The following is a 24,920-nucleotide window of genomic DNA, read 5'->3' as shown; positions in this document are numbered from 1 at the left end:
GTTCTTAATTCATTGAGTAATCATAGTGATTTCAGTCGGTGAATGATATGATTTGACAAAAGGCCAATAATCTGCTGATTTGGCAGGCCCATAACCATCGATGCATCTTGGTGGCAGTTTTATGCCTGAGAGTGTACCTGGTTGATTGATTGGACGGATGTGATTTCACCATGTTTATTTATTTAATTATTATTTAAAATTCTATCATCTCAAAATATACGCTTTTTCCCCTAAATCTATATTTATTATATCTAAGTTTGATTATAAAAACCTCTTAATTTGATTACTGATTTTTTTAAAGTACTCAAATAATTAATAAATTTAATTGTAACATCAAAATTTTTCATCGAGAATTTAATGTAAATGAGACATTATAAATATAATCTATTATTGTTTAATTTTATTTATAAATGAAAATCATAGAAATTTAATTATCAAATAACAAACATAAATATCATCGATTATACATATATATTTTAATGTGGAAAAAATATTACATTTATCTAGTTAAAAAACTTAAAATAAACAGTCATTTTTTTGCCTAAAAAAATAATTTATTTTGAAAGCAAGTGTAAGATAGCAAGAGTGACAATACGATGTGTCACATAATTTTCTCCGACGTTGGGTGTAATAAATTCATGGTGCCAATTGCAATCAATTACTATCCCTTTACCTAGAATCATCAATAATTAAATGCAAAAGGCAATAATTTCATTTTATTTCCTTGAAAAAAAGAATAATGATAATAATAAAGCAAAATGTAAAATTAATTTTGTCGAACATTGGATGCAACTTTTGCAATGAAGCCACGTTCTTGTCTCTTTTCTTGACCCCTTTCTCTTTTGTGTATGTTGACAACACAACCATTCTCTGGATTGGATAGCAAGCATTTCCAAATTTTTTGAATAAATTATTAAATGTAGTAAAAATTGTCAATGAACAGTTCGGTCAAAACTCGACTCAATATAAGTTAATGAAAATTCGTCCGAGTTAAAGCTCAGAAACATTTTCGGTTCGAACCCGAGTAAGGTGCTCCTAGAACTAATAATCGTTGAACATAGATCCCAGAATTGTTGAAGCAACCAAGCCGACTTCTGAAAATAAAAAAATCATAACGGGAGGTGTAACGATAAATTAATTGTGTAGGGCAAAACTAGTGTGAGACGGTCTCATGGATCGTATTTTGTGAGACATATCTCTTATTTGGGTAATCCATGAAAAAATATTACTTTTTATGCTAAGAGTATTACTTTTTATTGTGAATATCAGTAGGATTGACCCGTCTCACAGATAAAGATTCGTGAGACTATCTCACAAGAAACCTACTCATGACGTAGATATTTTATATTATGTAATTGCACTATTTGATTTAGATAAATTAAATATAATCCATATTTGTTATTTTCTCTTAATAATAACTAAAGGAGAATGATATTTGTAATCACGGCCCACTTTTGACATTTAATTTGATTTCACACGAAATTACTCTCAATTAATCATTCCACGTTTTTATAAAGACTAATATGTCCTTGTATGAATCATTCTACTTTTTCACTTTCATATTTTATATATATATATATATATATATATATAATACCAACAAGAAAAGGTAGAATGCGATGCATGATAATGGCATGTACTGCAGGTCACACTTGCAAGACTGGTGAAAACAATAAATTAAGTGGGGATATAGTTTAATCAATTATAATTTCACTTTATTCATTAATTATCAAAACAAAAAACATTTCAGCCAGCATTAATTGGTGTAAACAGACACACATGAATAAATGAGAGTCAAATGTTAAAAAATGTAATCTCATCCTTTGTTCTTTTTATTTGTCACACCCCAACAATACAAGAATAGTTTCCCTTCCCTACCTATAATTTGGCCTTAGAATCCAAGGATATCGAGCTGGACCCTGGCTGTAATTTGGAACATGAGTTATTGAGATCTTGACAGATTTTATTTTAAAAGATAACTGTAAACTTCAAGCTCGATTAAAATCATAGAGAGCATTTAATTTCCTTCCAGGAACGCTTCACTGCGAATAAAATACATATTCATTTACGATTTACGACTTCGTTCAGACGACTCGAGCTTTATTCGTATGGAGAAAAGGTTAACAAGGTGGAAAATTCTTCCCTATAGGCACTCACTTGTTCACAAAGGAAATGCCCTTCTCAATGCTTGAGGCCAACTCTTTCTTTGCCTTCTCTAATCCAACCCTGAAAAAAAAAAAAAAAAAAAAAAAAAAACATCAGAAGGCCTGAAACTACTCCTGTTTTGTAAATTAAAGCTAATTTCCAATTGATGCACGTGCGATACAAATAGCCCTGAAACTAAATGAAAAGGACTCAGTTCGAAAAAAAGTGCAAATGATTATTAGAGCTGAACTCGACTTCCAGTTCTTGAATGAAATAGTTGAATAATTGGCTTGCTAGCCGTTTTCATTTACTTCTGATTGTGAAACTATAGCTCTTCGCAGTTTGGTGCTTGGTTTGTCTAGTAAAATAATTAACACATACATACGCCCGAGAAACTATATCACTGATTTGAAAACAGCTGGGATTCCTTTTCACAGAGAATTTTTGCATATTTTTAGATTTTATATGCGTGTCGTAATCAGTTTAACCAAATATTTATCCAAAAAAGCTCGTAATGCATAATGGAGATCACGAGCTCTTTCTTTCACACCTCTCATATTCATTAAGTGGACCGAGTGAGTATATCGCCTCAACTCCATTGCGCCCGAGTTGTACTTTTGAAGCAAAGAAAGGAAGTTCAGTAACCTGAAAGACCAAAAGAATAGTTTCATTCCAGTGGATACAAAAGACTGGTGAATTTCACAGATTAGAGTATTTAAATACATGCCTGAGACGAAACAAAAGCACACTCAACGACACCTGCATCTCCCCTCATGCCTCGCAAGCACGCATCAGCAAATTTTACAGCAGAATAGGCCTGTAACATTTTTCACAGTTATCATTCAGCTCACTAGCTTAGAAAATAACGGTGAAAACTGGTTCATGGTAGAATTCAGTTAAAATTGTGGTAATATTGCAAACACTGGAGCCTACCATTGAAAGCGTTGCAGATCCAGCTCCAGCTTTGGCCTGTTGCATAAAAAAACCATAATTTATCTTAAAAACCAATGTGCAGGCCTTTGCCTTGCATAACTCTACTTCCTCTGACGGCATTTCATGTGTGCAATTTCTTGATTGAAATATTGAATCACATAATTCTCAACGTCTGAAGAGTTTGGAAAACTAAAGGATCGATAAGTTTGAGAAAATAACGAATAACTTTATTTCATTCTTGATAAGATAATTACAATCAGTCATGTTTATAGATTCCTACAACTAATGAACTATTGACAAGTGGTAGAAAACTGTTGAGAGGTTATAACAAACTAACAAATCAATGAGCTGTGAAATCTATCCACTAAATCTTGCTAAATATATGGGCCGAGACTTTTGTTGACTGAAGTGGTCTTGGGTTTGAAATTATAATATCATGCTTTGGTGTTGGGCTTGATATTAGATCCTTGACTTGCCCCCTCAAGCTCAGTGGAGGTTGAAGAACACACACTGAGCTTGTCACGGAATCGAGTAAACACATAAGCAGATAATGGTTTGGTAAGAGCATCTGCGACTTGATCAAACGAAGGAACATATTGAACACTAAGCTGCTTCAACAACACTTTCTCTCGAACAAAATGAAGATCCAACTCAAGATGTTTAGTTCTAGAGTGAAGAACTGGGTTGGCACTAAGAGCAATCGTGCTCATGTTATCACACCATAAAACAGGAACTCTAAGCTGCTGTACTTGAAAGTTCTTTTAACAATGATTGAATCCACAGTAATTCTGAAGCCGCATTAGCCAAACTTCGATATTCGGCTTCAGTACTAGATCGAGAAACAACATGTTGTTTCTTTGAGCTCCAAGCTATTGGCGAATTACCTAGAAACCAACAAAAACCCGAGGTTGAACGTCGATCATCAGGGTCATTCCCCCAGTCCGCATCACAATATCCAGAGAGCGATAGACAAGAAGAAGGACTCAGGTGAATACCAAGATGTAAAGTGCCTTTGATGTATCAAAGAATTCGTTTTACAGCTTTCCAATGAGTGAGAAGAGGAGAGTGCATAAACTGGCAGACTTTATTGACGCTATAAGCAATGTCTGGTCTCGTGATGGTTAAATATTGTAATGCTCCAACAGTACTTCGGTATAGAGTCACTTCTTCAAACGGATCCCCATCCTTGACAGAGAGTTTAACACCCGTGGACATAGGTGTTGGCAAAGGATTAGCTTGATGCATCTTAGTTTTCAAAAGTAGATCTTGTGCATATTTAGACTGAGAAAGAAACAACGAACAATTGGAATTCCTCTGTACTTCAATGCCCAGAAAATATGACAGATTACCAAGATCTTTGAGAGAGAATTGAGCATCCAAATCATGAATAATCCTGCTGTATTTGAACTTGATCATTTCCTGTTATGACAATGTCATCAACATAGACAAGGATATAAATAGCAGATGTAGAAGCAATTTTAATGAATAAAGAGGAATCAGTGCGCGATGTGATAAACCCCAGAAGCTGAAGAACGGTTCGTAATTTTTCGAACCAGGCGCGGGGGGCTTGTTTGAGCCCACAAAGAGCTTTGTGTAACCTACACACAAGAGGAGTACAACCACTTTGAACTTCGAATCCAGGTGGTTGCTGCATGAACATAACCTCAGTAAGAGAGCCATTTAAGAAAGCATTATTTACATCTAGTTGCTTAATATTCCAGCCACGAGAAGCAGCAAGAGTTAAAACAATGCGAATAGTTGTGGGTTTAGCAACTGGACTAAATGTTTCAGTGTAGTCTAAGCCTGGTGTTTGCGAGTAGCCTTTTGCTACAAGTCTGGCTTTGTGTCGAGCAATAGAACCATCAGGATTCGTCTTGAGTTTAAACACCCATTTACACCCAATGATTGGAGTGTTAGCTGGGGCTGTAACCAAGGAACAAGTTCTGTTTTGAATGAGAGCATTGTATTCGGAACTCATAGCCTTGATCCATTCAGGATGCTGCTGGGCTTCTCTTACATTCTGAGGTTCACATGAAGAGGTCAAAGAAGCACCAAAAACCTTTGGCTTAAACACACCTGCTTTAGACCTTGTAACCATATGATGAGTATTCACAGGAGAAGAGAGAGGTCTGTTTTCTTCAATATGAACAGGAGAATTCAAAGGAGCAACAACAGATTGAGTTGAGTTAGAAAGAGTACCAGAACTTGATAATGGACTATACACAGAGGTAGGAGCAGATGGACTTAAAAGGGAAGTAGAGGACTGTGGGGAAGAGACTTTGGGCAAAAATAAAGGAGATGAAGACGAACACGTCTCAACAGAGGACTTTGAATCAGTTTTAAGGGAGGAAGCAAACGGAAATGATGACTCATCGAAGGTGACATGTCGTGAGACATATATCCGACCATTTGAACTGATGCATATATACCCTTTGTGTTGAGTGCTATAACCTATGAAAGTGCAAGGAGTGGACCTAAACTCAAGTTTATGACGATTATACGGTCGTAAACAAGGGAAACACAAGCATCCAAAAATTTTTAGAGAAGAAAAATTTGGAATTTTGTTATATAGTCGAGTAAGAGGTATGTCCCCAGAAAGTGCAGCTGTAGGTAGTATATTAATGAGATGAACGGCAGTGGAAAACGCATTTGCCCAAAAGTGCAAGGGCATAGATGCATGAGATAAGAGCGTAAGCCCCATTTCTATAATGTGTCGATGTTTACGTTCGACCACACCATTTTGTTTCGATGTGTAAGGACATGAAAAACGATGACCTATACCATGAGTTTGAAGGAAGGATGACAAGGCTTTAAATTCACCCCCAGAATCTGTCTGTAAAGTTCTAATTTTCTTGTTAAACATAGTTTCAACTTGAGATTTGAATAAAGGAAAAATTCGGCTGACTTCTGATTCGAGTTTAAGGAAATAAATCCATGTGTATCTACTATATGCGTCAACAAAGCTGACATAATACCGAATGCCATTACGAGAGAGTTCATGAGATGGTCCCCATATATCTGAATAAATTAATTCAAGTGGTTCAGAAAATGTTGTTTTTGATAAGGGAAATGGCAATTGATGGCTTTTACCCAATGGACAAGCTGAACAAAAATTGACCATTTCATTCTTTGGAATAGAAATATTACAGTGCATCAAAATTTTCTTAACAACAGACATACTAGGGTGTCCTAGTCGAAGATGCCAGCTGTTTAGAAGACCAGAAAGTCCTGTGGTGGGAGTTGAGAGCTGGCTGGTAGTACTCGAGCCTTTTGAAAAATTTATTGAAGTAGGGCTAAGGTGAAGACAAGTTGCAGGAGGGCCAGAGGTGGATGTAGGCTTTCCTAAGCTGAATTTGTATAATCCTTCATGCAAAATCCCTTTGAGAAGAACCACATTGGTTGCTAGATCCTTCACAAAACAGAAAGTTGGATGAAACTCAAAAAAGACTTTATTATCTTGTGCAAACTTGCTGACACTCAAGAGATTCTTGGTTATGTGTGGGACTCGTAACAAATTTTTTAGTAGAAAGGAACGTGATGAAGAGGATAAGAAATTGGAATGTCCAACATGAGAAATGAACAAACCTTCTCCGTTTCCCATGTGAATCTTACCAGTCCCAGTATACTCAGAGCCAGTTGGAAGATTGCCCAGATCATTTGTAACATGATGTGAAGCTCCTGAATCGGGATACCACCAGTCTTCGGCAGATAAGCCTGTGGTTGTGGACGCTAAGGCTGCAACAGGGTATTTTGTTTGTGCTCGAGGCTGACCACTGGATTGATTCTGAGGAGACACAAAATTATATCCTCCATTCTGCCGATAAAGGGGCATGAAATCTTTGTCAAAACGATAATGACATTTTTCAGCAACATGCCCGGTGATGCCACATATTTGACACACTGGTCGGTTAGAGGAGTAACTCCACCCTCGACCACGACCTCGAGAGTTTCTCCCTCGACCCCTGCCTCGATGAAAGTATGTAGGAGTTTGAGGAGGTAACTCAGATTTCTTTTGTAAAGGGAAGGTAGTTGCATTCACTGAAGGAGTTGTGCTCTCAGTGTTAGAGGAGTATGATTCTATCCTTCCTTCATGAGCCATTAAAAGAGCTGCAACATCAGAAACTGTGAGAAATTCAGCTCGAGAAGTAACATGAACTACAACCGAGTCATATTCAAGTCCGACTCCACCCAGAACATATAGAACTTGATCTTCTTCGGAGATGGGATGTCCACAGGCTGCCAAGATATCCATGAAATTTTTCATTTTCCCCAAATAATCTTTCATGCTGAGATTCCCCTTTTTTAGAGTTTGAAGCTGAAGTTTATATTGCATGACTTTGGCTCTCGATCTTGTGGCAAATAGAGAGGACACTCTCGTCCACAACTGCACAGAAGATAAACAACCAATCATTTGGCTTTGAACACTTTCTGTCATGGAAGCAAGGAGAAACGAGAACAACAATTGATCTTGTCGACACCAAGAAATAAAAGCTGGATTGACCATCTCGGTCCCATGTTCATCGATCACAATCTTTTGAGGAACAGGAGGATCATTGAGTATGAAGGGATCTAGTCCTAATCCACGAATACTAGCGAGAATCTGGAGATTCCAGAGAAGAAAATTATCATCACTCAACTTCACAGAATTTATTTGGTTTGCTGGGTTGATTATTAGAATGATGTCACCGGAGAAGGTGTTGGACTGAGTGACAGAAATATTCGGAGATGTGGCTGCCGCCATGGAAGCTCTGATACCAAGTTTGGAAAACTAAAGGATCGATAAGTTTGAGAAAATAACGAATAACTTTATTTCATTCTTGATAAGATAATTACAATCAGTCATGTTTATAGATTCCTACAACTAATGAACTATTGACAAGTGGTAGAAAACTGTTGAGAGGTTATAACAAACTAACAAATCAATGAGCTGTGAAATCTATCCACTAAATCTTGCTAAATATATGGGCCGAGACTTTTGTTGACTGAAGTGGTCTTGGGTTTGAAATTATAATATCATGCTTTGGTGTTGGGCTTGATATTAGATCCTTGACTTGAAGCCTCCAATTCTATTTTCCAATCTTAATCAATAATTTATTTGATCGCATAATTTTGTACTTTATAGAGCAAACTTAAAACATGAAATAATTTGTTGATAATTTTTTTTTTAAAAAAGATCGAGTTCAGCCAAAAGCCACCTAAGATTTCCAGATGGCATCAATGCAAAAGGAAGGGTGTTCAGTTTGAAATTCAAAGCAAGAAACATGCTAACCTCAACCACTTCGGTCCCTCCATTCTGAATGCGAGAAGTCAGATGCTCGGTTTCCTCTTGGGTGAAAGAAACAGAAGGTTTAACCTACATTCCACAATATAATTTATCGGCAAATTGTCACTAAGAGCATCATCCTATTGGGAAATTGTATAGTTCAACCTGGGAGAGAACAGGTAAAATTGTCACACCAGCGTGGCCTCCTATGACCGGGACATCAACCTCCCGCGGATCTAGCCCCAAAACTTCAGCCTTCAAACATAGACGTTCCATTCCATATAAAATGGAAAGTATATAAAGAACAGAAAATATACTCACAGGCAAAACGAAGAATTAAGGTGTGAAGGGCATGCAAATTAAATCCCACGCAATACAGTTAACTAGTCACAACTAACAGAACATATAGATCGATAAAGGATAAATTAGGTAAGAAATTAGATTCAACTATAGACAACAGAGAAAATTTCTTACCACAAATGTATTAGCTCTGACTACATCAAGCTTCGTGACACCAAGTAGTCGTCTAGGGTCAAAGGTGCCAGCTTTCTTGAAAACCTCAGCTGCAATTGGAACTGTGGAGTTCACAGGATTACTAATTAAGTTGACAATGGCCTTTGGACAGCACTTAGCAATTCCCAAACAAAGAGTTTTAACTATCCCTGCATTGATGTTGAAAAGATCGTCCCTTGTCATTCCCGGTTTCCTGGGAACACCAGCAGGAATGATTATAAGGTCCATGCCAGTTAGTGCATCCTCCAACTGTTGTTGACCAAGAAAACCGCGGACCTACATATCCATAAGTTGAGAGTCATATTCAAGTAGCCTAGTTTTTTCATTGTGGTAAGATCATCTTCAGAGATGTATGAGGGCATAAATGACGTTTTCAATACCAGTTTGGATTTCAAATATATGCTGACAAGTGACAAGAATCAGTCATTTGACACATTTTATTTCACTTATTAGATATAAAAACATGTTTCACTGGATCAAGAACGAGTTTTTTCCAATAAAGTATCCAAAATGTGTTAAAATGGGGAAATGCTAGACCTAGGAAGCACCATGGGAAACTTTAGCACAAAGATATGCAATGCATCACATTGGACCATTTTTATTCTACCAGTGAATTGAAACCATATAACAAATTAATTGAAAACTGCAGATTGAATTCTTCCAGCTACTTAAGCATAAGGAACTTAAAACGAAACAGAAATTATAAAGAGATTAAAGTTGAAATTACCACAGCACCAGTATCCATATGGCTGATATCTGATGTTACGCCTGGAGTGTTGACTACATCGTACAAATGAAGCACAGAAACCAAAGGATTCATCTTCATCAGCATTGCCAAAGGCTGTCCTATGCCTCCGGCCGCCCCCAATATAGCCACTTTGAATCCCGCAGACCCACCTTTTGCCCGGCAATCCACACGACTTATACTCGAACTCCCCCTAATCTTTATGCACACATACATACATGAATAACAAGCATCGGGGATGAATAAAAAATTCAGAATGAACGTCTTCTTGTATTTTGGGACCCAAATTAACAAGAAATTCTAAGTTTGTTTTCTATTTTTTGGGAAGGAGCGATGCTAGGGTATACAGGCGTAGAATTTCTTTTTCCCAAAGATTTTCAAGTGAAAATAATTCAGAATCCTAAACCAGCCAGAACAAACAAGTTTTCCATAGAAAAATCAGAAATTACCTGATCAAGAACTTCGTCAATCGTAAAAATTACAAATTGAAGTAAACTGAATCCATTAAACTAAGAACTTCTCAACTTACCACAGTCATGCCATATCGATAATAAAGCCCCCGCGAATTGAAAAAAATCAAAGGGAATTGAAATCAAACGTTAATCACATACCTGAAGTTCGTCCATAGGAGGATTAAGGTGAGCTGATATTCTCGCAATGCGTTGATGAACATCCGAACCCTGATCCATGATTTTGACTGAACCAGAAAACAAAAGCAGCAAATTACGGGAAGATGATCGATCAGAGAAAAATGAAAGCTACTGCTACGTAGAAAATGCCCAGAAATTGGATATCTAAGAACGATGACGCAAGATTTTGCTTGGGATGCGTGAAACTGATTATGTTCTGGATTTGAACTTTGAAGATATAAACCATTTGATTTGATAATATATAGAAGACAATTTTTTCCTGTAATAATTTGTGGACTGTAGCTATTATTTTTCTGTTTTACTAAAATATTACATTAATCAAAATCTAACATATAAATTATTTAATTTTTAAAACGATTTAGCTGCGGATTTACGGCTTGAATTATATTATAATAAATATATTTTTTCATCTCCTTTGCAGGTGGATTAGTATATAATCTCATATTTTATAAGAATGAGACATCACACGTCTCGATAATATTTAAAAGTTATAAATCAATATATCGTTAATATATTATACATTGTTCATAAATTCATAATTCCAACAAGACGATGCCTCGTGATCATATTAATCTTAAACCCATTAATGTTCAAGAATCTATAATATCTATTATTATGTCTTTTGTGAGACGGTCTCGCGAATCTGTCTGTGAGACCGGTCAATCATACCGATATTCACAATAAAAAGTAATACTCTTTTTGCCGAATAAAAAGTAATATTTTTTCATGGATGACCCAAATAATATATCCGTCTCACAAAATACGACCAGTGAAACCATCTTACACAAATTTTTGTCAATATTTTTTAAAGATCCAAATTTTAAGGTTGCATTATGATTTGAAATAACTTGCGTCTTTTTTTGTTTTTTTGTTTTTTTTACCGTCGTTTGATATTATTTACAAAAATTAATATCATTATAATGGTCTCAAATATATAAATTTGTTTATTTTTCAAATAAATTAAAAGAATATTCGGAATAGTAAAATTTACAACAAATTTTCTTTTTTAGTCTTATTTAATTCATACAAATGATCGTACGTTTTTTCATATTTAACAATATAGATAAAATTATTAAAAAAATATAATTATATATTGAAAAAAAATCGTATAATTTGGGCAAGGGAGCAAATGGTAATTTGCCTGGTGCTTTCCGCTTTGTGATGTGATATGGATGTTTAGAAAATATTTGACACGTCGGATCCAATTGATAAACTCAACCATATATTCTGATAACTTGGGCCGTTTATTATTTACTTAAGGCCCAAATTAGGTTTAATGGACTGATCAATATTTTGAACTTTAGGCCCAGGTAATATTCATCCAACTTTAAATAAGTTTCACGTGCTCACCAAAATTAAAACCGAGCAAGTATCAGTAGGGAGTACACAATTTTTTTTTTTATATGAACACATATAATAGATGGTAAATAAAGAGAATACAAATACACTGGTCATGCCCAGGGATCAACTGGAGCGTTTAGTTTACAATATATTATCGGATTGAAATAGGACAGTCCAACACATAATGGAGAGCATGAGCCAGGATCATAATCTCTCTATGATATTATGTTAAGATTGAGACTTTGACCTAATCCAACCTAAAAAACTAGTTTAAGAGATAAGAATTATTCAAATCTGTATATACAACTATCAAGAAGAATCAAGTTTATATTGAGTTCAAAATGCAAATGTTGGGGAGGGGACGACGCCAAGTGTGGAGCTATTCACAGGTTCGATGATGGATGTCTTTTACTCTTTGGATATTTGATGTCAATTTGACATTCGGACCAATTCTTTTCCACTCACAGTGCCTGTCTCTCCTAAATTATGATATAATTTTTATAAAATTAAAAAATATTAGTGTATTTTGTTTTTATTATATGTTTGATATTTATTTGAATGCATATTCAAAAGTTTCCTGAATAAAATTTGAATTTTATTCAGCTCAAAAGTTATGAATGTATCGATCACCATTCAAAATCTCAGTGAGCATTTTATTAAATTATTATTATTTTATTTAATATAATAGAGTACGCTTAAATTTTCACATCTTACAATTATAGATATAAAAAAAACCATCTTATTAAATCTTATATAACATCTAATTTTATGAATATAATCGGTCTCACATATCTTTATTCGCGAGAGAGGTCAACCATACTCATATTACAATAAAAATCAATACTTTTTCTTAGATGACACAAATTGAATATACGTCTTATAAATTAACCAGCGAGACCGCATCACGAAAATTTTTGTGTTGAATATATACATATGCGGCCGCTGTCTTAATCATAATTGAATTGATCTACTTTTACTTCATTGTGTAATAAATAATATCTTAATTTGAACTTAATTTTCAACAATATGATCTTAAATCTTATAAGAGAAAACGAAGATAATTGAAATATATATTATTTTTTTTTAAATAACAATGAGAATGTGGAAATAATAATGAAAGAAAAGAGGATGAGTGGCAGTGAGGAAATCCATATAGGGAACAACGTAACAATTGGAGCAGTGAATGTTGTATGGATAATTCATCAAATCATTGATGAGTCTATTGAATGGAAGCGAAAAGGTTGTTGTATCTTACCAGAAAACGGACCTATTTCAAATATTGAAAGGACGGTCTCCACACCCACAAGTGTACGTACAACATTATTTGTAGCCATGGATAAAAAATACTACAATATGAAAAGTAAAAAAAATGTCTCGATTGGTGTAAGAAAGATCGTTTGTTAATTTTATCAAAAATTATAACTGATTATTATAATGTAAATCAAATATTTTATATAGTACAATAATCTAAGCAACACGTTTCTATCTCTTTCGTGACATGAGCAATTCTTGCTTCGTATTAAGTAGTAACACATTTCCGTATTGGGAGCTGAAATTCCTATCTCAACATATTATTGTAGTACACATGTATTTTATGTTGTTGAGAATGCAACCAAAGTCTCACATTAGAAATATAATAAGAAGATCATGTGTTAATAAGACCAAAGAATATCTTCATTGATATGATCTCTTTTGAGTAAAGACCAAAAACAAATACATGTGAGCTTAAGCTCAAAGTGGACAATATCATACAACTATGGAGATATGTGACTTTCATGACACAACAAGTAGCATAGTCTGTGGAAAAAACAGAGTCATAGTCTAAATCAATATATGTGAGTGAAATCCTCAGATACTTAAACAATGAGGTGAGAGCTCCAAATAAATCCATGATGATATCGAGGCAGACAGTACTCCAAGTATTTCACGTAAGACGTGCCATCTCAACAAAGTGGATATGAGTGGCCTCTAGCTAGGATGAACGTATGAGATTGAGGGGAAGCCTAGATCATGAGAAGAATGATGTTTTTTTTTTTTTTGATGCAAGGATTATTGACAATGTAACCAAATTCTCATATTAAAAATACGAAGGACAAACTTTTGGTTAACAAGTTGAAATGATATCTTCATTAATTTGATATTTTTTTTGGGGTAAAGATCAAAAGTAAATCTATCAGTGCTCATGTTCAAAATGTATAATATCATACAATTGAAGCAAAACATATAACTTTCATGACACAAAAATATGCATCAACGCATAAAGTTGCTCCAAAATTGAAATCATAATAAATTAATAACATTTGAATATTTCTTTGTTTTTAGCTTCTTTAAAGAAGTGACCAAAGTTTATTGGCATCGGAAATATTATATATCTTAACTATGAATTTAAAAATAATACAGATCAACATGCAATTTACTGCAAGCATATGATATAATAGATTATAAATTTGGAATCGTGTCCCAATAACCAGAAAACCGGGCGCAGGCGCTCGTGATTTGAAGTAGACGCGTCTTTCCTTCCACGGCGACTGAGAGCTTTGTCTTCCATTTCCTCCGCCTCCTCCCACTCTCCAACGCCGAAGAAAGTGAGGTTATAACTCATTGACCGTGGCGGCGTGGCGGAGGAGGAGGAGGACATGAGATAATTCTATCTTCACAAGAAAGCCCTTCTACCTTCCTACCTCATATTTCATTTTCATTTTTCTCAATAAATTATGACCGATCTACACCCTCGTTCACTGACATGGAGAACAGCTCTCCACCGAGGTTCGTAGGCCCTCGATGTTCATTTCCTATCAGTTCTGATCTCATCTCAAGTTGACGAAAGCAGTATCGATTTATCTCGTTATTTGTGGGTTCTGAGGTTTACTGGTTAATATTTGTCCTGAAAAACTTTGGAAAGGCAGACAGAATGGAGCCAGGCATGCAGTACACACATATATCATTCCAACCTTAATTAATTTCAGGCTTAGTTTCTTATTATGGAGATTTCTTCTCTTTGTAATTTTTTTTGGATTAAATTAATGAATATTTGCTCCTTTTATCAGCCACTGTGATTATGTGAATCACCTAATTCAAGAAATTTTATTCTCTTCATCTTTACGCAGCTGTATTTCATTTGAATCCAGAGAGGTGAAACTCTTTTTTTTTCTTCCTTCCTTTCTATGGCATATCAAGGATTGAGCTGCTGCTCGAACTAATTATTAGCCCGTATTGTTTCATGGGAACGACGTTGGGATGTCGAGGCTCGATAGGATGAAATCTTCTGCTACATAATAGCTAGGATATATCTTACGAAAGTCCCATTCTTAATTCCTTTATCAATTCACGACTTTTAGCCAATTTTAATATTTGCAGCAGAAGATTTCTTCCAAGATATCTAATGCGATTGCACCTTGTGATTAATGCCCATCTGGGTTGCTATGTCACTCAAGAAAAATGTAAACGACAGCCATTGCCACTATTATTTTGATAGGTTCCGCCCATCAGAAGTGAATGCATATTCACGCAGGCATACAGTCTGTGGTTCGAACAAATTTTTATAAAATAAATTAAATGTTGAAATCTAATTTAAAAGGAGAGATATTTTATTTATTTTTTTTTTAAAAAAATTATTCAATATAAAGTTCATGCTTTATACGGAAAAGGCTGTTTTTTTTTTTTTAAATAATTTATAAGTTTATAGAATTTAAATTTGGAATCGCTAGTACCATTATAATTAAAGTTATTGTTGGTATTACCTCAAAAATCAAATTGTTCAATTTTTAATTAATTTATTAAAATAGACTCAAATAATTATTGGCATTAATTTTTCTGGTGGTGTTACAAATTATTTTATTATACAAAATTTCCGTTTCTTTTTTTTTGAATACTCTAATTAGCTAATTTTTTTTTAAACAAATAAGAGAAATTCAAGGGGGTAAAACAAGGAAAAAGGGCCGCGGCCTACTCTTGTTTTTCCAGCCCATAACCCGTTTATACTGCCGACCTTTTTAGACAAAACCCGACCCAGAACCGAGAGAAGTGACCGAGGAATTTTTTTAAAAAAAGGAAAAGAAAAGAAAAAAAATGTAACAGAGAGTTTAGAGTGTGATTTGATCGTATTGTTGTTCTCCGAGGGGGCGCGATTGCATTCGGCGTACAAGGTGAGAATGGATTTAAACCTGAAGATTTTGAGAATTTTCATTTTTTTTTTAATTCAATTGCAAAACTGCAAAGGGACTAGGTCAGAATTATCGTTTCAAATCTGGTTTCTGAGCATTTGTTGTTTTTTTATCCGTTTTCTTCCATAAATTTGTTACAGTGAGTTCAAAATCGAATTCTGTGTTGAATTGTGTGGTGTTTGAGTATCCTACTTGATTTTATTAGTTGGACAGATACTCTAATCTGATTTCATGCTTTCATCTTCACGATGATTTGCCCTGGTTTTGTTGGAGTTCACGTTAGCTATGAGTTAATTGAAGATTGCCTTTTGGATCGATACAGAGTGGAAGATAGGGCAGAATTCTGTTCAGAATTCATTTTTACGTATCAAGACTCTGGTTCTGTTTCCTCTCGAGAATTATGTTAAAAGAGGTTCATGACCAAGTTGATGAAAATCGTGGTACTTTATGTAGTGAAATTAAATCCTTGAAGCGTGATATGATATCTCTACATGCACGACTGAATCTAAAACTCGAGCTGGTGTAAGCCATTAGTTAAGGTTGTTTTGGGTCAATCTTGTATTTTGCTCAATTTCATGCTGAATTGGTGAAATAGGGCAGCTCATAATGTGAGATTAAATGTTGGAAATGCTAATACACTGTTCCTTATTCCAGAATAAGATGAAGTTAGGAAGGTTGCTCTCGGTAGACTGCAACTCGAGAAGTTTTCAGTTGTTCAACTAGACACCTGCAAATATGATTTTACTAGCTATCAAATGAGATTGTATCACTCTTTTTTTTTCAATTGATTTTGAGTGTGAAATTGGTTGTGTTGTCTTACGTAGATAAAGATTACCAAACATTTTTCTTCTCTTAACTTGCAATGATGAGATTGGTAGCTTATTATTTCCAAAAAAAAATTTCTCCAAAGACGATCAAGTTAAAATGAACTAATTAAGAAATATCACGATATTTAAACAAATTGATAAGTCAGTATAGTGATTTTTTAACTAATATATTGAAATACTATTGATCTTTTAAAAACTAAACGAAACATAGAAGTATGGATTTGCCAATAACACCTTTTTAGTTCAAGTAACATTCCTATATCCGTATAAAAACTGTTACAAAACTCTTTTATTTAAATTAAATTAGTTTGTTAGTTCAATAAAGTCATTAATGGATTTTACTTCTCATTTTCATTCATCCAATTCCCAGATTATTCTAGTCGACAGAACCCTAGCAAGGAAAGTTGAAAGAAATGGCTTCTGGTTGGGGGATAACTGGAAACAAGGGGAGATGTTACGATTTCTGGATGGATTTTAGCGAATGCATGTCCCGTTGTCGCGAGCCCAAGGATTGTGCCCTCCTTCGTGAAGACTATTTCGAGTGCCTCCACCACTCCAAAGAGGTTTGTTTTCTTCTTGCTTCCGTCTCTTTTGATTTCAGGTATTGATTCTGTTAAAAGGTGCATATATTGGGGTCTCCAACTCGATTTCCATCGCCCCACTTACATTAGATTTTTGCTGTTTTTTTGTGTTTATTTCCGATCAAGATTAAGTTTCTGAATTGTGGTGTTTAATGCCATTGGTCAACCAGTAAAAGAGTGCTTGGTATATCAAGGAATGAAGCTTTGAGCATTGGAATTAGAATTCAGAACTGCTTCAAGTCGGATCTGAATATGTTTCTTACAGATTCTAATTCACGAGTTCAATGGATCCAAACATGCTACAAGTCCATTGCCTTTGATTCTTATGCGTCCTTCATTGGATTGGAGGTTGATCTGTGTCGACTCGATATGATTTGGTGAAATCTATGGGATTAGTGTAATGACTTGTTGTCACGTGGTGGCGGTGAATTCTTTTCACGTGCCTGTATTTCTATTTTTATTATTTATGAACCAAAATCCCAGTTGCAAAGTCACAGAAGCTTGGCTATTAAATAGCTCGAGGTTCTTCACCTTGTTTCTGCATTTCCCTTTCTAAAGCATTAGCTTTTATCTGGTGTTTTGGTCTGTCTTAGGTACAACTCTTGGTGACCGATTAGGAAATGAGTTACAAAGCCATTCATAACGTATAAGATACTCGTGAACTGAATTATAAGGTTTATAGAAACTGTTTATTTTCATGATAGGCGGTTGTTGGCCACCTCCACCAATCATTTTCCTAATGATGCATTTAATATTTGAGCATTTATTGCAGTTTCAACGTAGAAACCGAATCTACAAGGAGGAGCAGCGTCAACTAAGAGCAGCTACAGAGAAGGGTAAGGAACACGGAGATGGTGCTCATCACGGAGGATCATGAATGGCTGTCTTCTATTTGAGCAATTGAAACGGGGAACTATGCCATCTTTTTGAGAACTCTGTTATCAATAATGATAATATACATTGTATTCATGTGTTGTTGGATGCTCAAGAACAACAATTCTAAATCTCCTAAATGGGATTGTTGGAGCAAAATCTGAGGTGTATTTTTTTCCTATCACGCATTGAAGCGTGCACTGTTTCAACATTTGGTATGCTTTTCCTTGTGAAGCTCGTCTTGTTTCCCTCGCTGTCTAGTCAAGGAATTCGATGTGCATTTGTCTCCATATTCACAAGTGAATTGAGAACACGACATGTACGAGAAACCATTTGCTTCAACACCTTTCTACAAAATAATAGAAGTTGGTTTTTTTTAAGATCCCTCTCTATTGTTATTATGTCATTAAAATATTGAAGACTTGTAGAAGTCGAGCCTGGTGAAATATATATATATTGATGATTATGTATTTACAATATATAGGCCCTAGACAGACATATTGGTAGGATGGCGTGGCACTTTTTTTTTTTTTTGGCCTTTAATTGATGATTATGTATTTACGTAAATTGCATTTTGTGAATTTTTCAAAATATATATATATATATATATAGGCCCTAGACGGACATATTGGTAGGATGGCGTGGCACTTTTTTTTTTTTTTGTTTTTTTGGCCTTTGATTGATGATTATGTATTTACGTAAATTGCATTTTGTGAATTTTTCAAATTGTAGTATGATATTCATTAGTTTTTGGAATTACGATATTTCTTTTATTTTAATATAATTGTAGTATGATATTCATTAGTTTTTGGAATTATGATATTTCTTTTATTTTAATATAATTGTAGTATGATATTCATTAGTTTTTGGAATTATGATATTTCTTTTATTTTAATATAAATTAAATTAATTACCAAAAAAATTGTACAAATACATGTGCGTGACACGTCGGGATTATAGTATATATTAATTATGGCGTTTTAACTGATCCATATATGACATTTTAAATCATGTAGGCCGCGTTTGGTTCGGATGATTAGCCGGGATAGATTATTTTATCCTACCTAGTCAGCTGTTTGGTACGCGTGATTATTTAACCAAGTCAATCCCTCCTATAAATGATTATGTTATATTAGGTAGGTTAAAATAATACATCATCATCCTCTAGGATTATTTATCCAACTCTTACTACCTCCTATTTTTCCAATTTTACCCTTCTCTTATATTCAAACTCACCACCACTTCCCGCCACCGACCGCCGCCGCCGCCGCCACGATCGCCACCGGCGTCGACTATTTTCGACGCCGGTCGAAATTTCCGGCCGGCCGTTTCTGGCCGCCGCCTGCCGTTTCCGGCCGCCGCCGCCGCGAAGGGGAAGGGCAATTTTGTCTTTTCATCAAAAAATTCAAAATTATCCTACACTTAAAAATCTTACCAAACATAATATATTACAATCCTACCACGATCATTTTCTTTATCATTTACATACTAATCATTAGTTTATCCTATCATTCCAACCAAACGCAGTCGTACCCATTTGCTTGTTGAGACAGTTTGAAGTCTTCTTGGTCAATTTTTTATTTTTTTATTTTTCACTAAACCCATCAAACAATACCCATTTTAACGAAGAAAATCATATTTTTTAAGAATGAAAGTTTGTATATAATCATTGTCTTAGTTCTCCCTTGCTCACACATCACGCACGTGAATCGACCCGAGCCTAATTTAAACATTAAGAAACTACTCGGTTAATTGGTTGGTCATTGGCCACATTGAGAGTTTGGGATAAAAAAATTACTGTGCATATTGCAAAGTTTCACAGTTAACACTATACTTTAATCTGTTTGAACAGACATCAAAAGCAAGAAGATAAAGGGTGTAGCATATTACATCAATACATTGTCACCACAGTCGCCTATGCAATTGTAGGAAAGAAAACATAAGAGGAAAAAAAATGGAAAACAAAACATGGGACCTAAGAATCTTGAACAAAGAATAAGCAACGAATGCGACTAAGCAACGGCATCTTTAGATTCCAATCCCGACTCTGGAAGAGTATCAAGACCCGTACGAGCTTCTTTCTCATCCCGAGGAATCGAAGAAGCCTCATGGCTAGAATCAGCATCCATGTCTGTGCCTCGAGTTGAGTCATCATTAACAGTACTTAAAGTATCAGATGAATTTTCGGATGTTTTTTGGCCTTGCTCGGCTCCGTTACTGTCATTATACGATGTTGCCTTCCCATCTGTTTCTGAATCATTATCAAGATTCTGTTGCTCACTAAAATTGTGACTCCCATTTTCAGCCGATGTTGCAGTATCATCTTTTAGGTCTGGGGCATTCTTGGAATCATCATTCTGCCCATCTCCTGTGTTATCATGATCTGAGTCCTTTGAATCTGGTTCTGAAATGACCAAATTTTCGGTTGTTGTGGATGGAGACTTCGCATCTCGCTTCTCACCTTGGGTAAGAGTCTGTTCATCTTGTTCCTGTTGGCTATGAGCAGAATCATTGGTAGATTTATCATTATCTTGATCGTGTTTATCATTATCATCAGTAGTTTCAGCAGTGGAATCGTGGTTCTGAGAATCCATATGTTCATCGCTTTTAGACGAATTATTCTTCTCCATCATCCCATCATTAAGGTCACTTGATTTCAACTCTTCATGATCGCCGTTGCTCTTCAAATGGTCCTCCCTGTCACTTCGGTCCACATTCACCGACTTATACTCCCCGTTCAAGCCATCCAAACCAACTCTCCGTGTTTCTGTAAAATTTTGCGAATCTTGAACCATACCATCACTTGGAAGATTTTCTCCCTTGGCATTTTCTTCTTTCGTTCCCTCGTTATCAGCTCCACCATGACTTTCCACATCTGATGCGCTCGACTTTTCGGTCGAGCCATCTTTATTCTCATCTATCATGTTGTTTCCCTCATGCTCTTCTATATCTTCTGCACTATTCTTTCCATTCCTCTCCTCCGAATCTTTCTCTTCATTATCATGTTTTTCTCCACTTCCATTTTCTTCCTTTTTATCACCACTTTTGCTCTCGTACTCTGTCGACTCTTCATTTTTGTCTGTTCCAACCCCTTCATTAACGACCTTCTCTTCATCAACTTTCTCCTCGTTCCTCGTTTCATCAATTTTCGGACCTTCATTCTCACTACTGTCAACCTTACCTTCTTCAATATCTGTCTCCACATTTGCCTTTTCCTCACCTTCGTCCCCCTTGCTTTCTTCCCCATTCTCTCCACCTTGATATGTTTCGTCAATTTTCACACGTTCATTGTCACTATCGTCTACCTTACCCTCTTCAACATCAGGCTCCACATTTGCCTTCTCTTCACCTTCTTTTTCATTATTTTCTCCATTTTCCTCTTCATTACTGCCTTCACCATCTCTAACCGTACTTTCTGGCTCTTCACCATTTATTTTACTTTCATCATTCACATTAGTACTTTCAGTCTCTTCACTCTCTCGATTTTCACTTCCCTCTTCTGTATTTTCTTGATCTCGCCCCCGGTCTTCAAGCTTATTTTCATCATCAAAATGCATTGGTTTTTCCTCAGAAGTCTCCTCCTTAGGCTTCTCATCTACGGGATCTTCTTCTTCTTCTTCTTCTGTTTTAGGCAAAAGATCCTTTCTCCCTAGCTTAATGGTGTCGACTCCGTCCTGCACCTTCTCTGAAACTTTTGTATTTTCTCGATAGGATTCCTTCTTGTCACGGGAGTGCTGGACTTGGTAGAGCAACCAAATCCCCACTCCAAGAAGCAAACATAGCTGCAGAACATGCTTCACTTTGAATCCTTTACTTCTTGGGTTCCTGCGTGGCGATTGCCGAAACATGGTTACTTCAACTTAATCTTGACCAACAAATAGATTTAATCGTCCAAAAAGCTCAGATTCCCAGATTGTTCTGTCAAAGAAAGAGCGATAAGAAATTATAAACTTCCAAGTTTTAGAAACATAAAATTGACGGAGGACATAAGCAAGCTTCATAAACCACAGAGAACACAAAATAAATAAGGCTTCAATATTGGCTCAAGTGCAAACAAGCTCAACAGTCGGTGACAATTCCAAAGAACCACTTTCTTGAAGCAATCCGGCACAAAAGGACAGTTTATGTTACCAATGCCACGATATTAAATTTGACCACTTTGTTCATCTTGCGGAAAGATCCGAGGCTACATTATTCGAAACCTTGTATATACTTGGAAAAGATTCTTCGTTGGTATGTTCACTGATTATAAAAATGTTTAATATCAGAAAATGAAAACTTTATTATCTGGAGCACCCTTTACAAATAATCGAAAAGTAGGCCGACCACAATTTGAATTGACTTACTGTTCGATTTTGTTCCCAGAATCAATACCAAACAATAAATCAATCTTAAGTTCTAAGAATTGAAGTACATGTAACCAATTAAATTTATAGAAGTTCAACTCCTAAATTCACATCCAATAAAATCAAGCTGTATTTTTTATTTGAAATTTCGACTCAATTCGAGCCATAACCAAATCTAAATCGAAACCATCACAAACGAAACTCTAATCCACATTCTCTCGAAAGTCGATGGTCAGTTCCAAAATCGAAAACACCAGTCTCACAGCAATGGTCAGGCCTGGTATACACCAACACCAAACAATGTCACAGTGATGTTTATCTTACAATCCATACCTGAACCAAAAATTCATTCATAACAAAGACATGTTTAACTGATCCGGGAGCAAAGAAACCACATCAAACAATTAAACACCAAATCTGACAAATCAAGAGTTCCTTTTTTGGTTCATTTCAAACTCTGTGTCTGAATCAAGCATTACAAGTTCATGTTTTCACAGAAGTACAAGAAAGCCAACTTCCCTTTTTAGTTAAAAGACCTCATAAACAGTTAACAAATCACAAAATCTTGTCAATGTCAAGCCAACCCAGAACAAGATAGTACAAGAAACTAATATATAAAGGTAGTTATAATCAACTAATGCCAATTAAGAGTTAAAAATTCCCAAATCCAGCAACAGATTCACATTAAACCAATGCCAATAAAAAAGATAAAACTTCCAACATTTTCAAATACAGTCACATTCCTTTTCAAAAAAAAAAATCTTGAAAATGCAAACAACAGATCAAGAAAGTTTACAACCGAAATCATGCCTGATGCCGCAAAAAAAAAAGACCTTTTTAAGCTTCTGATTAGCCCCCAAGAAACGAGAATGAGAATTTAATAAGTAGCGATCAATGCTTGCTTTAAATACAATGGGCAACGGGAAAAGGGAATCGAGTCCGCATCATATTCAGAAAGTTAAATGAAACTATCAAAAGGGATTGAGAGGAATTCGCAAATGTTTGTCGGTTGAAATAGATCTGAAATCCGCATCACATTCTGTTTATGCCACTTGTGCTGTCATCATGTGTAGACGTAGACAGTCAGTTTTGTTGACTATCAATCGTACTCTCATTCTTCCATCAATATGAAATATCAAATTTATATATTTATTATATAAATATTATCGTCATGAACGGTGGACAATAAAAAAAAATGCACATGTGTACAGGAGTGAAAAAAAATATCGAATTTTATCGAAAAATGTTGAATCTATCGAATTTTCGTTATATCGAAGATTTCGATACGATACGATATGAATATGAATTTTCTTATATCATAATTTTCGATATGATATATGGTATATGATTTTCGGTACGATACCATGTATCATTCTTACATATGTATATATATATATATATACATACACACACATTTATATTTAGTGTGTGAGTTTATGTGGTGTGGGAGAGAAAGAGAAACGTGTCAGCATTTTCGACTAATTTTTTTGAAATTCAGAGACTACGGCGGTGTTTTCCACGCCCTTCAGCACGCGTAATAGATTTGGGTTTACACATTCCATACCAAATGAAATATGCATGATGTTATACCAAATTAAAGGAGCCAAATATCATATTTGAAACACAATTGTAAAAGTCATCTCTCCAACAACAGATTTAATAATTTAGTAGGCTAAAATCAACAAATTAGTGGATAAAAAACACTATTTTTCAAAAAAAAAAAGATATCTTGTGACAAATAGGTCTCTTGTAAGACGATCTCACGAATCTTTATTTGTGAGACGGGTAATCCCTACCGATATTCACACCAAAAAGTAATATTCTTAGCATAAAAAGTAATATTTTTTCATGGATGACCCAAATAATATATATGTCTCACAAAATACGATCCGTAAGACCGTCTCACACAAGTTTTTGTCTCTTGTGACACAGATATAAAAATAATATTTTTCATCGATTGAGTCATATGTTTATCTCATCAAATTGAAATAAATCTTTCAATGTAGATATGGATCGTACGATACATCTCATATAAAACCTATTATTTAAAATATGAGGGGTTGGATATTAAAATTTAAACGCTCCTTTTACTTTATGTCTATACATTTCTTATAATATATAATAAAAGATGCAATTTGGATGGGTTTTTTTTTATATATATATAATCGCTCAATATTTTTGTGAATGATAATCAATGATAACTCTTTTTCTACATTTCAATTCACCTATAACTGAATTTTTTATAACTTATAATTTTATTTCACTTGTAAATAGGATATTGATCACAACAAAAAACTAGCTCATAAATATGTAACAAGAAATGAATTTATAAATTACAAATCATATGAAAAATTGATATCTGCTCTAAAACATTCAGAGTAGATTTTTTATGAGATGGTCTCACGAATTTTTATCTGTGAAACATGTCAACCATACCGATATTCACAATAAAAAGTAACAATGTTAGCATAAAAAATAATATTTTTTCATGGATGACCCAAATAAAAAGATTCGTCTCACAAAATATGCCCCGTGAGACC

General features: G+C 35.0%; 3 protein-coding genes across 6 annotated transcripts; 1 reads left to right on the top strand and 2 right to left on the bottom strand.

Moving 5' to 3' along the window:
* Window positions 1–1,942: 1,942 nt before the first annotated feature.
* LOC142539675 (malate dehydrogenase, glyoxysomal-like) lies at window positions 1,943–10,464 on the bottom strand. Its single transcript, XM_075645289.1, has 9 exons — window positions 10,211–10,464; window positions 9,582–9,797; window positions 8,816–9,130; window positions 8,507–8,596; window positions 8,348–8,431; window positions 3,079–3,114; window positions 2,873–2,962; window positions 2,696–2,790; window positions 1,943–2,226 (listed from the first exon to the last, which is right to left on the bottom strand). The coding sequence occupies exons 1-9, from the start codon at window positions 10,286–10,288 to the stop codon at window positions 2,154–2,156; spliced, it is 1,077 nt and encodes a 358-aa protein (XP_075501404.1). The 5' UTR covers window positions 10,289–10,464; the 3' UTR covers window positions 1,943–2,153.
* A 5,128-nt stretch (window positions 10,465–15,592) lies between these two features.
* Window positions 15,593–18,345, top strand: LOC142539674 (NADH dehydrogenase [ubiquinone] iron-sulfur protein 5-B). Of its 3 annotated transcripts, none has more exons than XM_075645286.1 (3): window positions 15,593–15,735; window positions 16,951–17,143; window positions 17,934–18,345. In XM_075645286.1, the coding sequence occupies exons 2-3, from the start codon at window positions 16,994–16,996 to the stop codon at window positions 18,036–18,038; spliced, it is 255 nt and encodes an 84-aa protein (XP_075501401.1). In that variant the 5' UTR covers window positions 15,593–15,735; window positions 16,951–16,993; the 3' UTR covers window positions 18,039–18,345. The 3 variants fall into 3 exon arrangements, with proteins under 3 accessions (XP_075501401.1, XP_075501402.1, XP_075501403.1); XM_075645287.1 differs by having other exon boundaries at window positions 15,613–15,815; XM_075645288.1 differs by lacking the exon at window positions 15,593–15,735 and adding an exon at window positions 15,882–16,193.
* Window positions 18,346–19,839: 1,494 nt separating this feature from the next.
* Window positions 19,840–23,470, bottom strand: LOC142539673 (uncharacterized). 2 transcript variants are annotated; one of them, XM_075645284.1, is made up of 2 exons: window positions 23,191–23,470; window positions 19,840–21,952 (listed from the first exon to the last, which is right to left on the bottom strand). In XM_075645284.1, exon 2 carries the CDS (start codon window positions 21,880–21,882, stop codon window positions 20,047–20,049), a length of 1,836 nt encoding a protein of 611 aa, XP_075501399.1. In that variant the 5' UTR covers window positions 21,883–21,952; window positions 23,191–23,470; the 3' UTR covers window positions 19,840–20,046. The 2 variants fall into 2 exon arrangements, with proteins under 2 accessions (XP_075501399.1, XP_075501398.1); XM_075645283.1 differs by having other exon boundaries at window positions 23,214–23,470.
* Between the last annotated feature and the right edge of the window lie 1,450 nt (window positions 23,471–24,920).

The sequence above is a fragment of the Primulina tabacum genome, chromosome 3 (genome assembly GCF_025594145.1).
Source record: "Primulina tabacum isolate GXHZ01 chromosome 3, ASM2559414v2, whole genome shotgun sequence".
Classification (NCBI taxonomy): domain Eukaryota; kingdom Viridiplantae; phylum Streptophyta; class Magnoliopsida; order Lamiales; family Gesneriaceae; genus Primulina; species Primulina tabacum.
This window is presented reverse-complemented; position numbering and strand designations above follow the sequence as displayed.

What these genes read in the sequence shown, in the direction of transcription:
- LOC142539674 (XM_075645286.1), top strand. Translation starts at nt 16,994, where the DNA reads ATGGCTTCTGGTTGGGGGATAACTGGAAACAAGGGGAGATGTTACGAT. An exon ending in GCCTCCACCACTCCAAAGAG is followed by an intron (nt 17,144 to 17,933) that starts GTTTGTTTTCTT and finishes CATTTATTGCAG; the next exon opens with TTTCAACGTAGAAACCGAAT.
- LOC142539675 (XM_075645289.1), bottom strand. Translation starts at nt 10,288, where the DNA reads ATGGATCAGGGTTCGGATGTTCATCAACGCATTGCGAGAATATCAGCT. An exon ending in CTCCTATGGACGAACTTCAG is followed by an intron (nt 9,798 to 10,210) that starts GTATGTGATTAA and finishes GTGTGCATAAAG; the next exon opens with ATTAGGGGGAGTTCGAGTAT. An exon ending in ATATGGATACTGGTGCTGTG is followed by an intron (nt 9,131 to 9,581) that starts GTAATTTCAACT and finishes ATGGATATGTAG; the next exon opens with GTCCGCGGTTTTCTTGGTCA.
- LOC142539673 (XM_075645284.1), bottom strand. Translation starts at nt 21,882, where the DNA reads ATGTTTCGGCAATCGCCACGCAGGAACCCAAGAAGTAAAGGATTCAAA.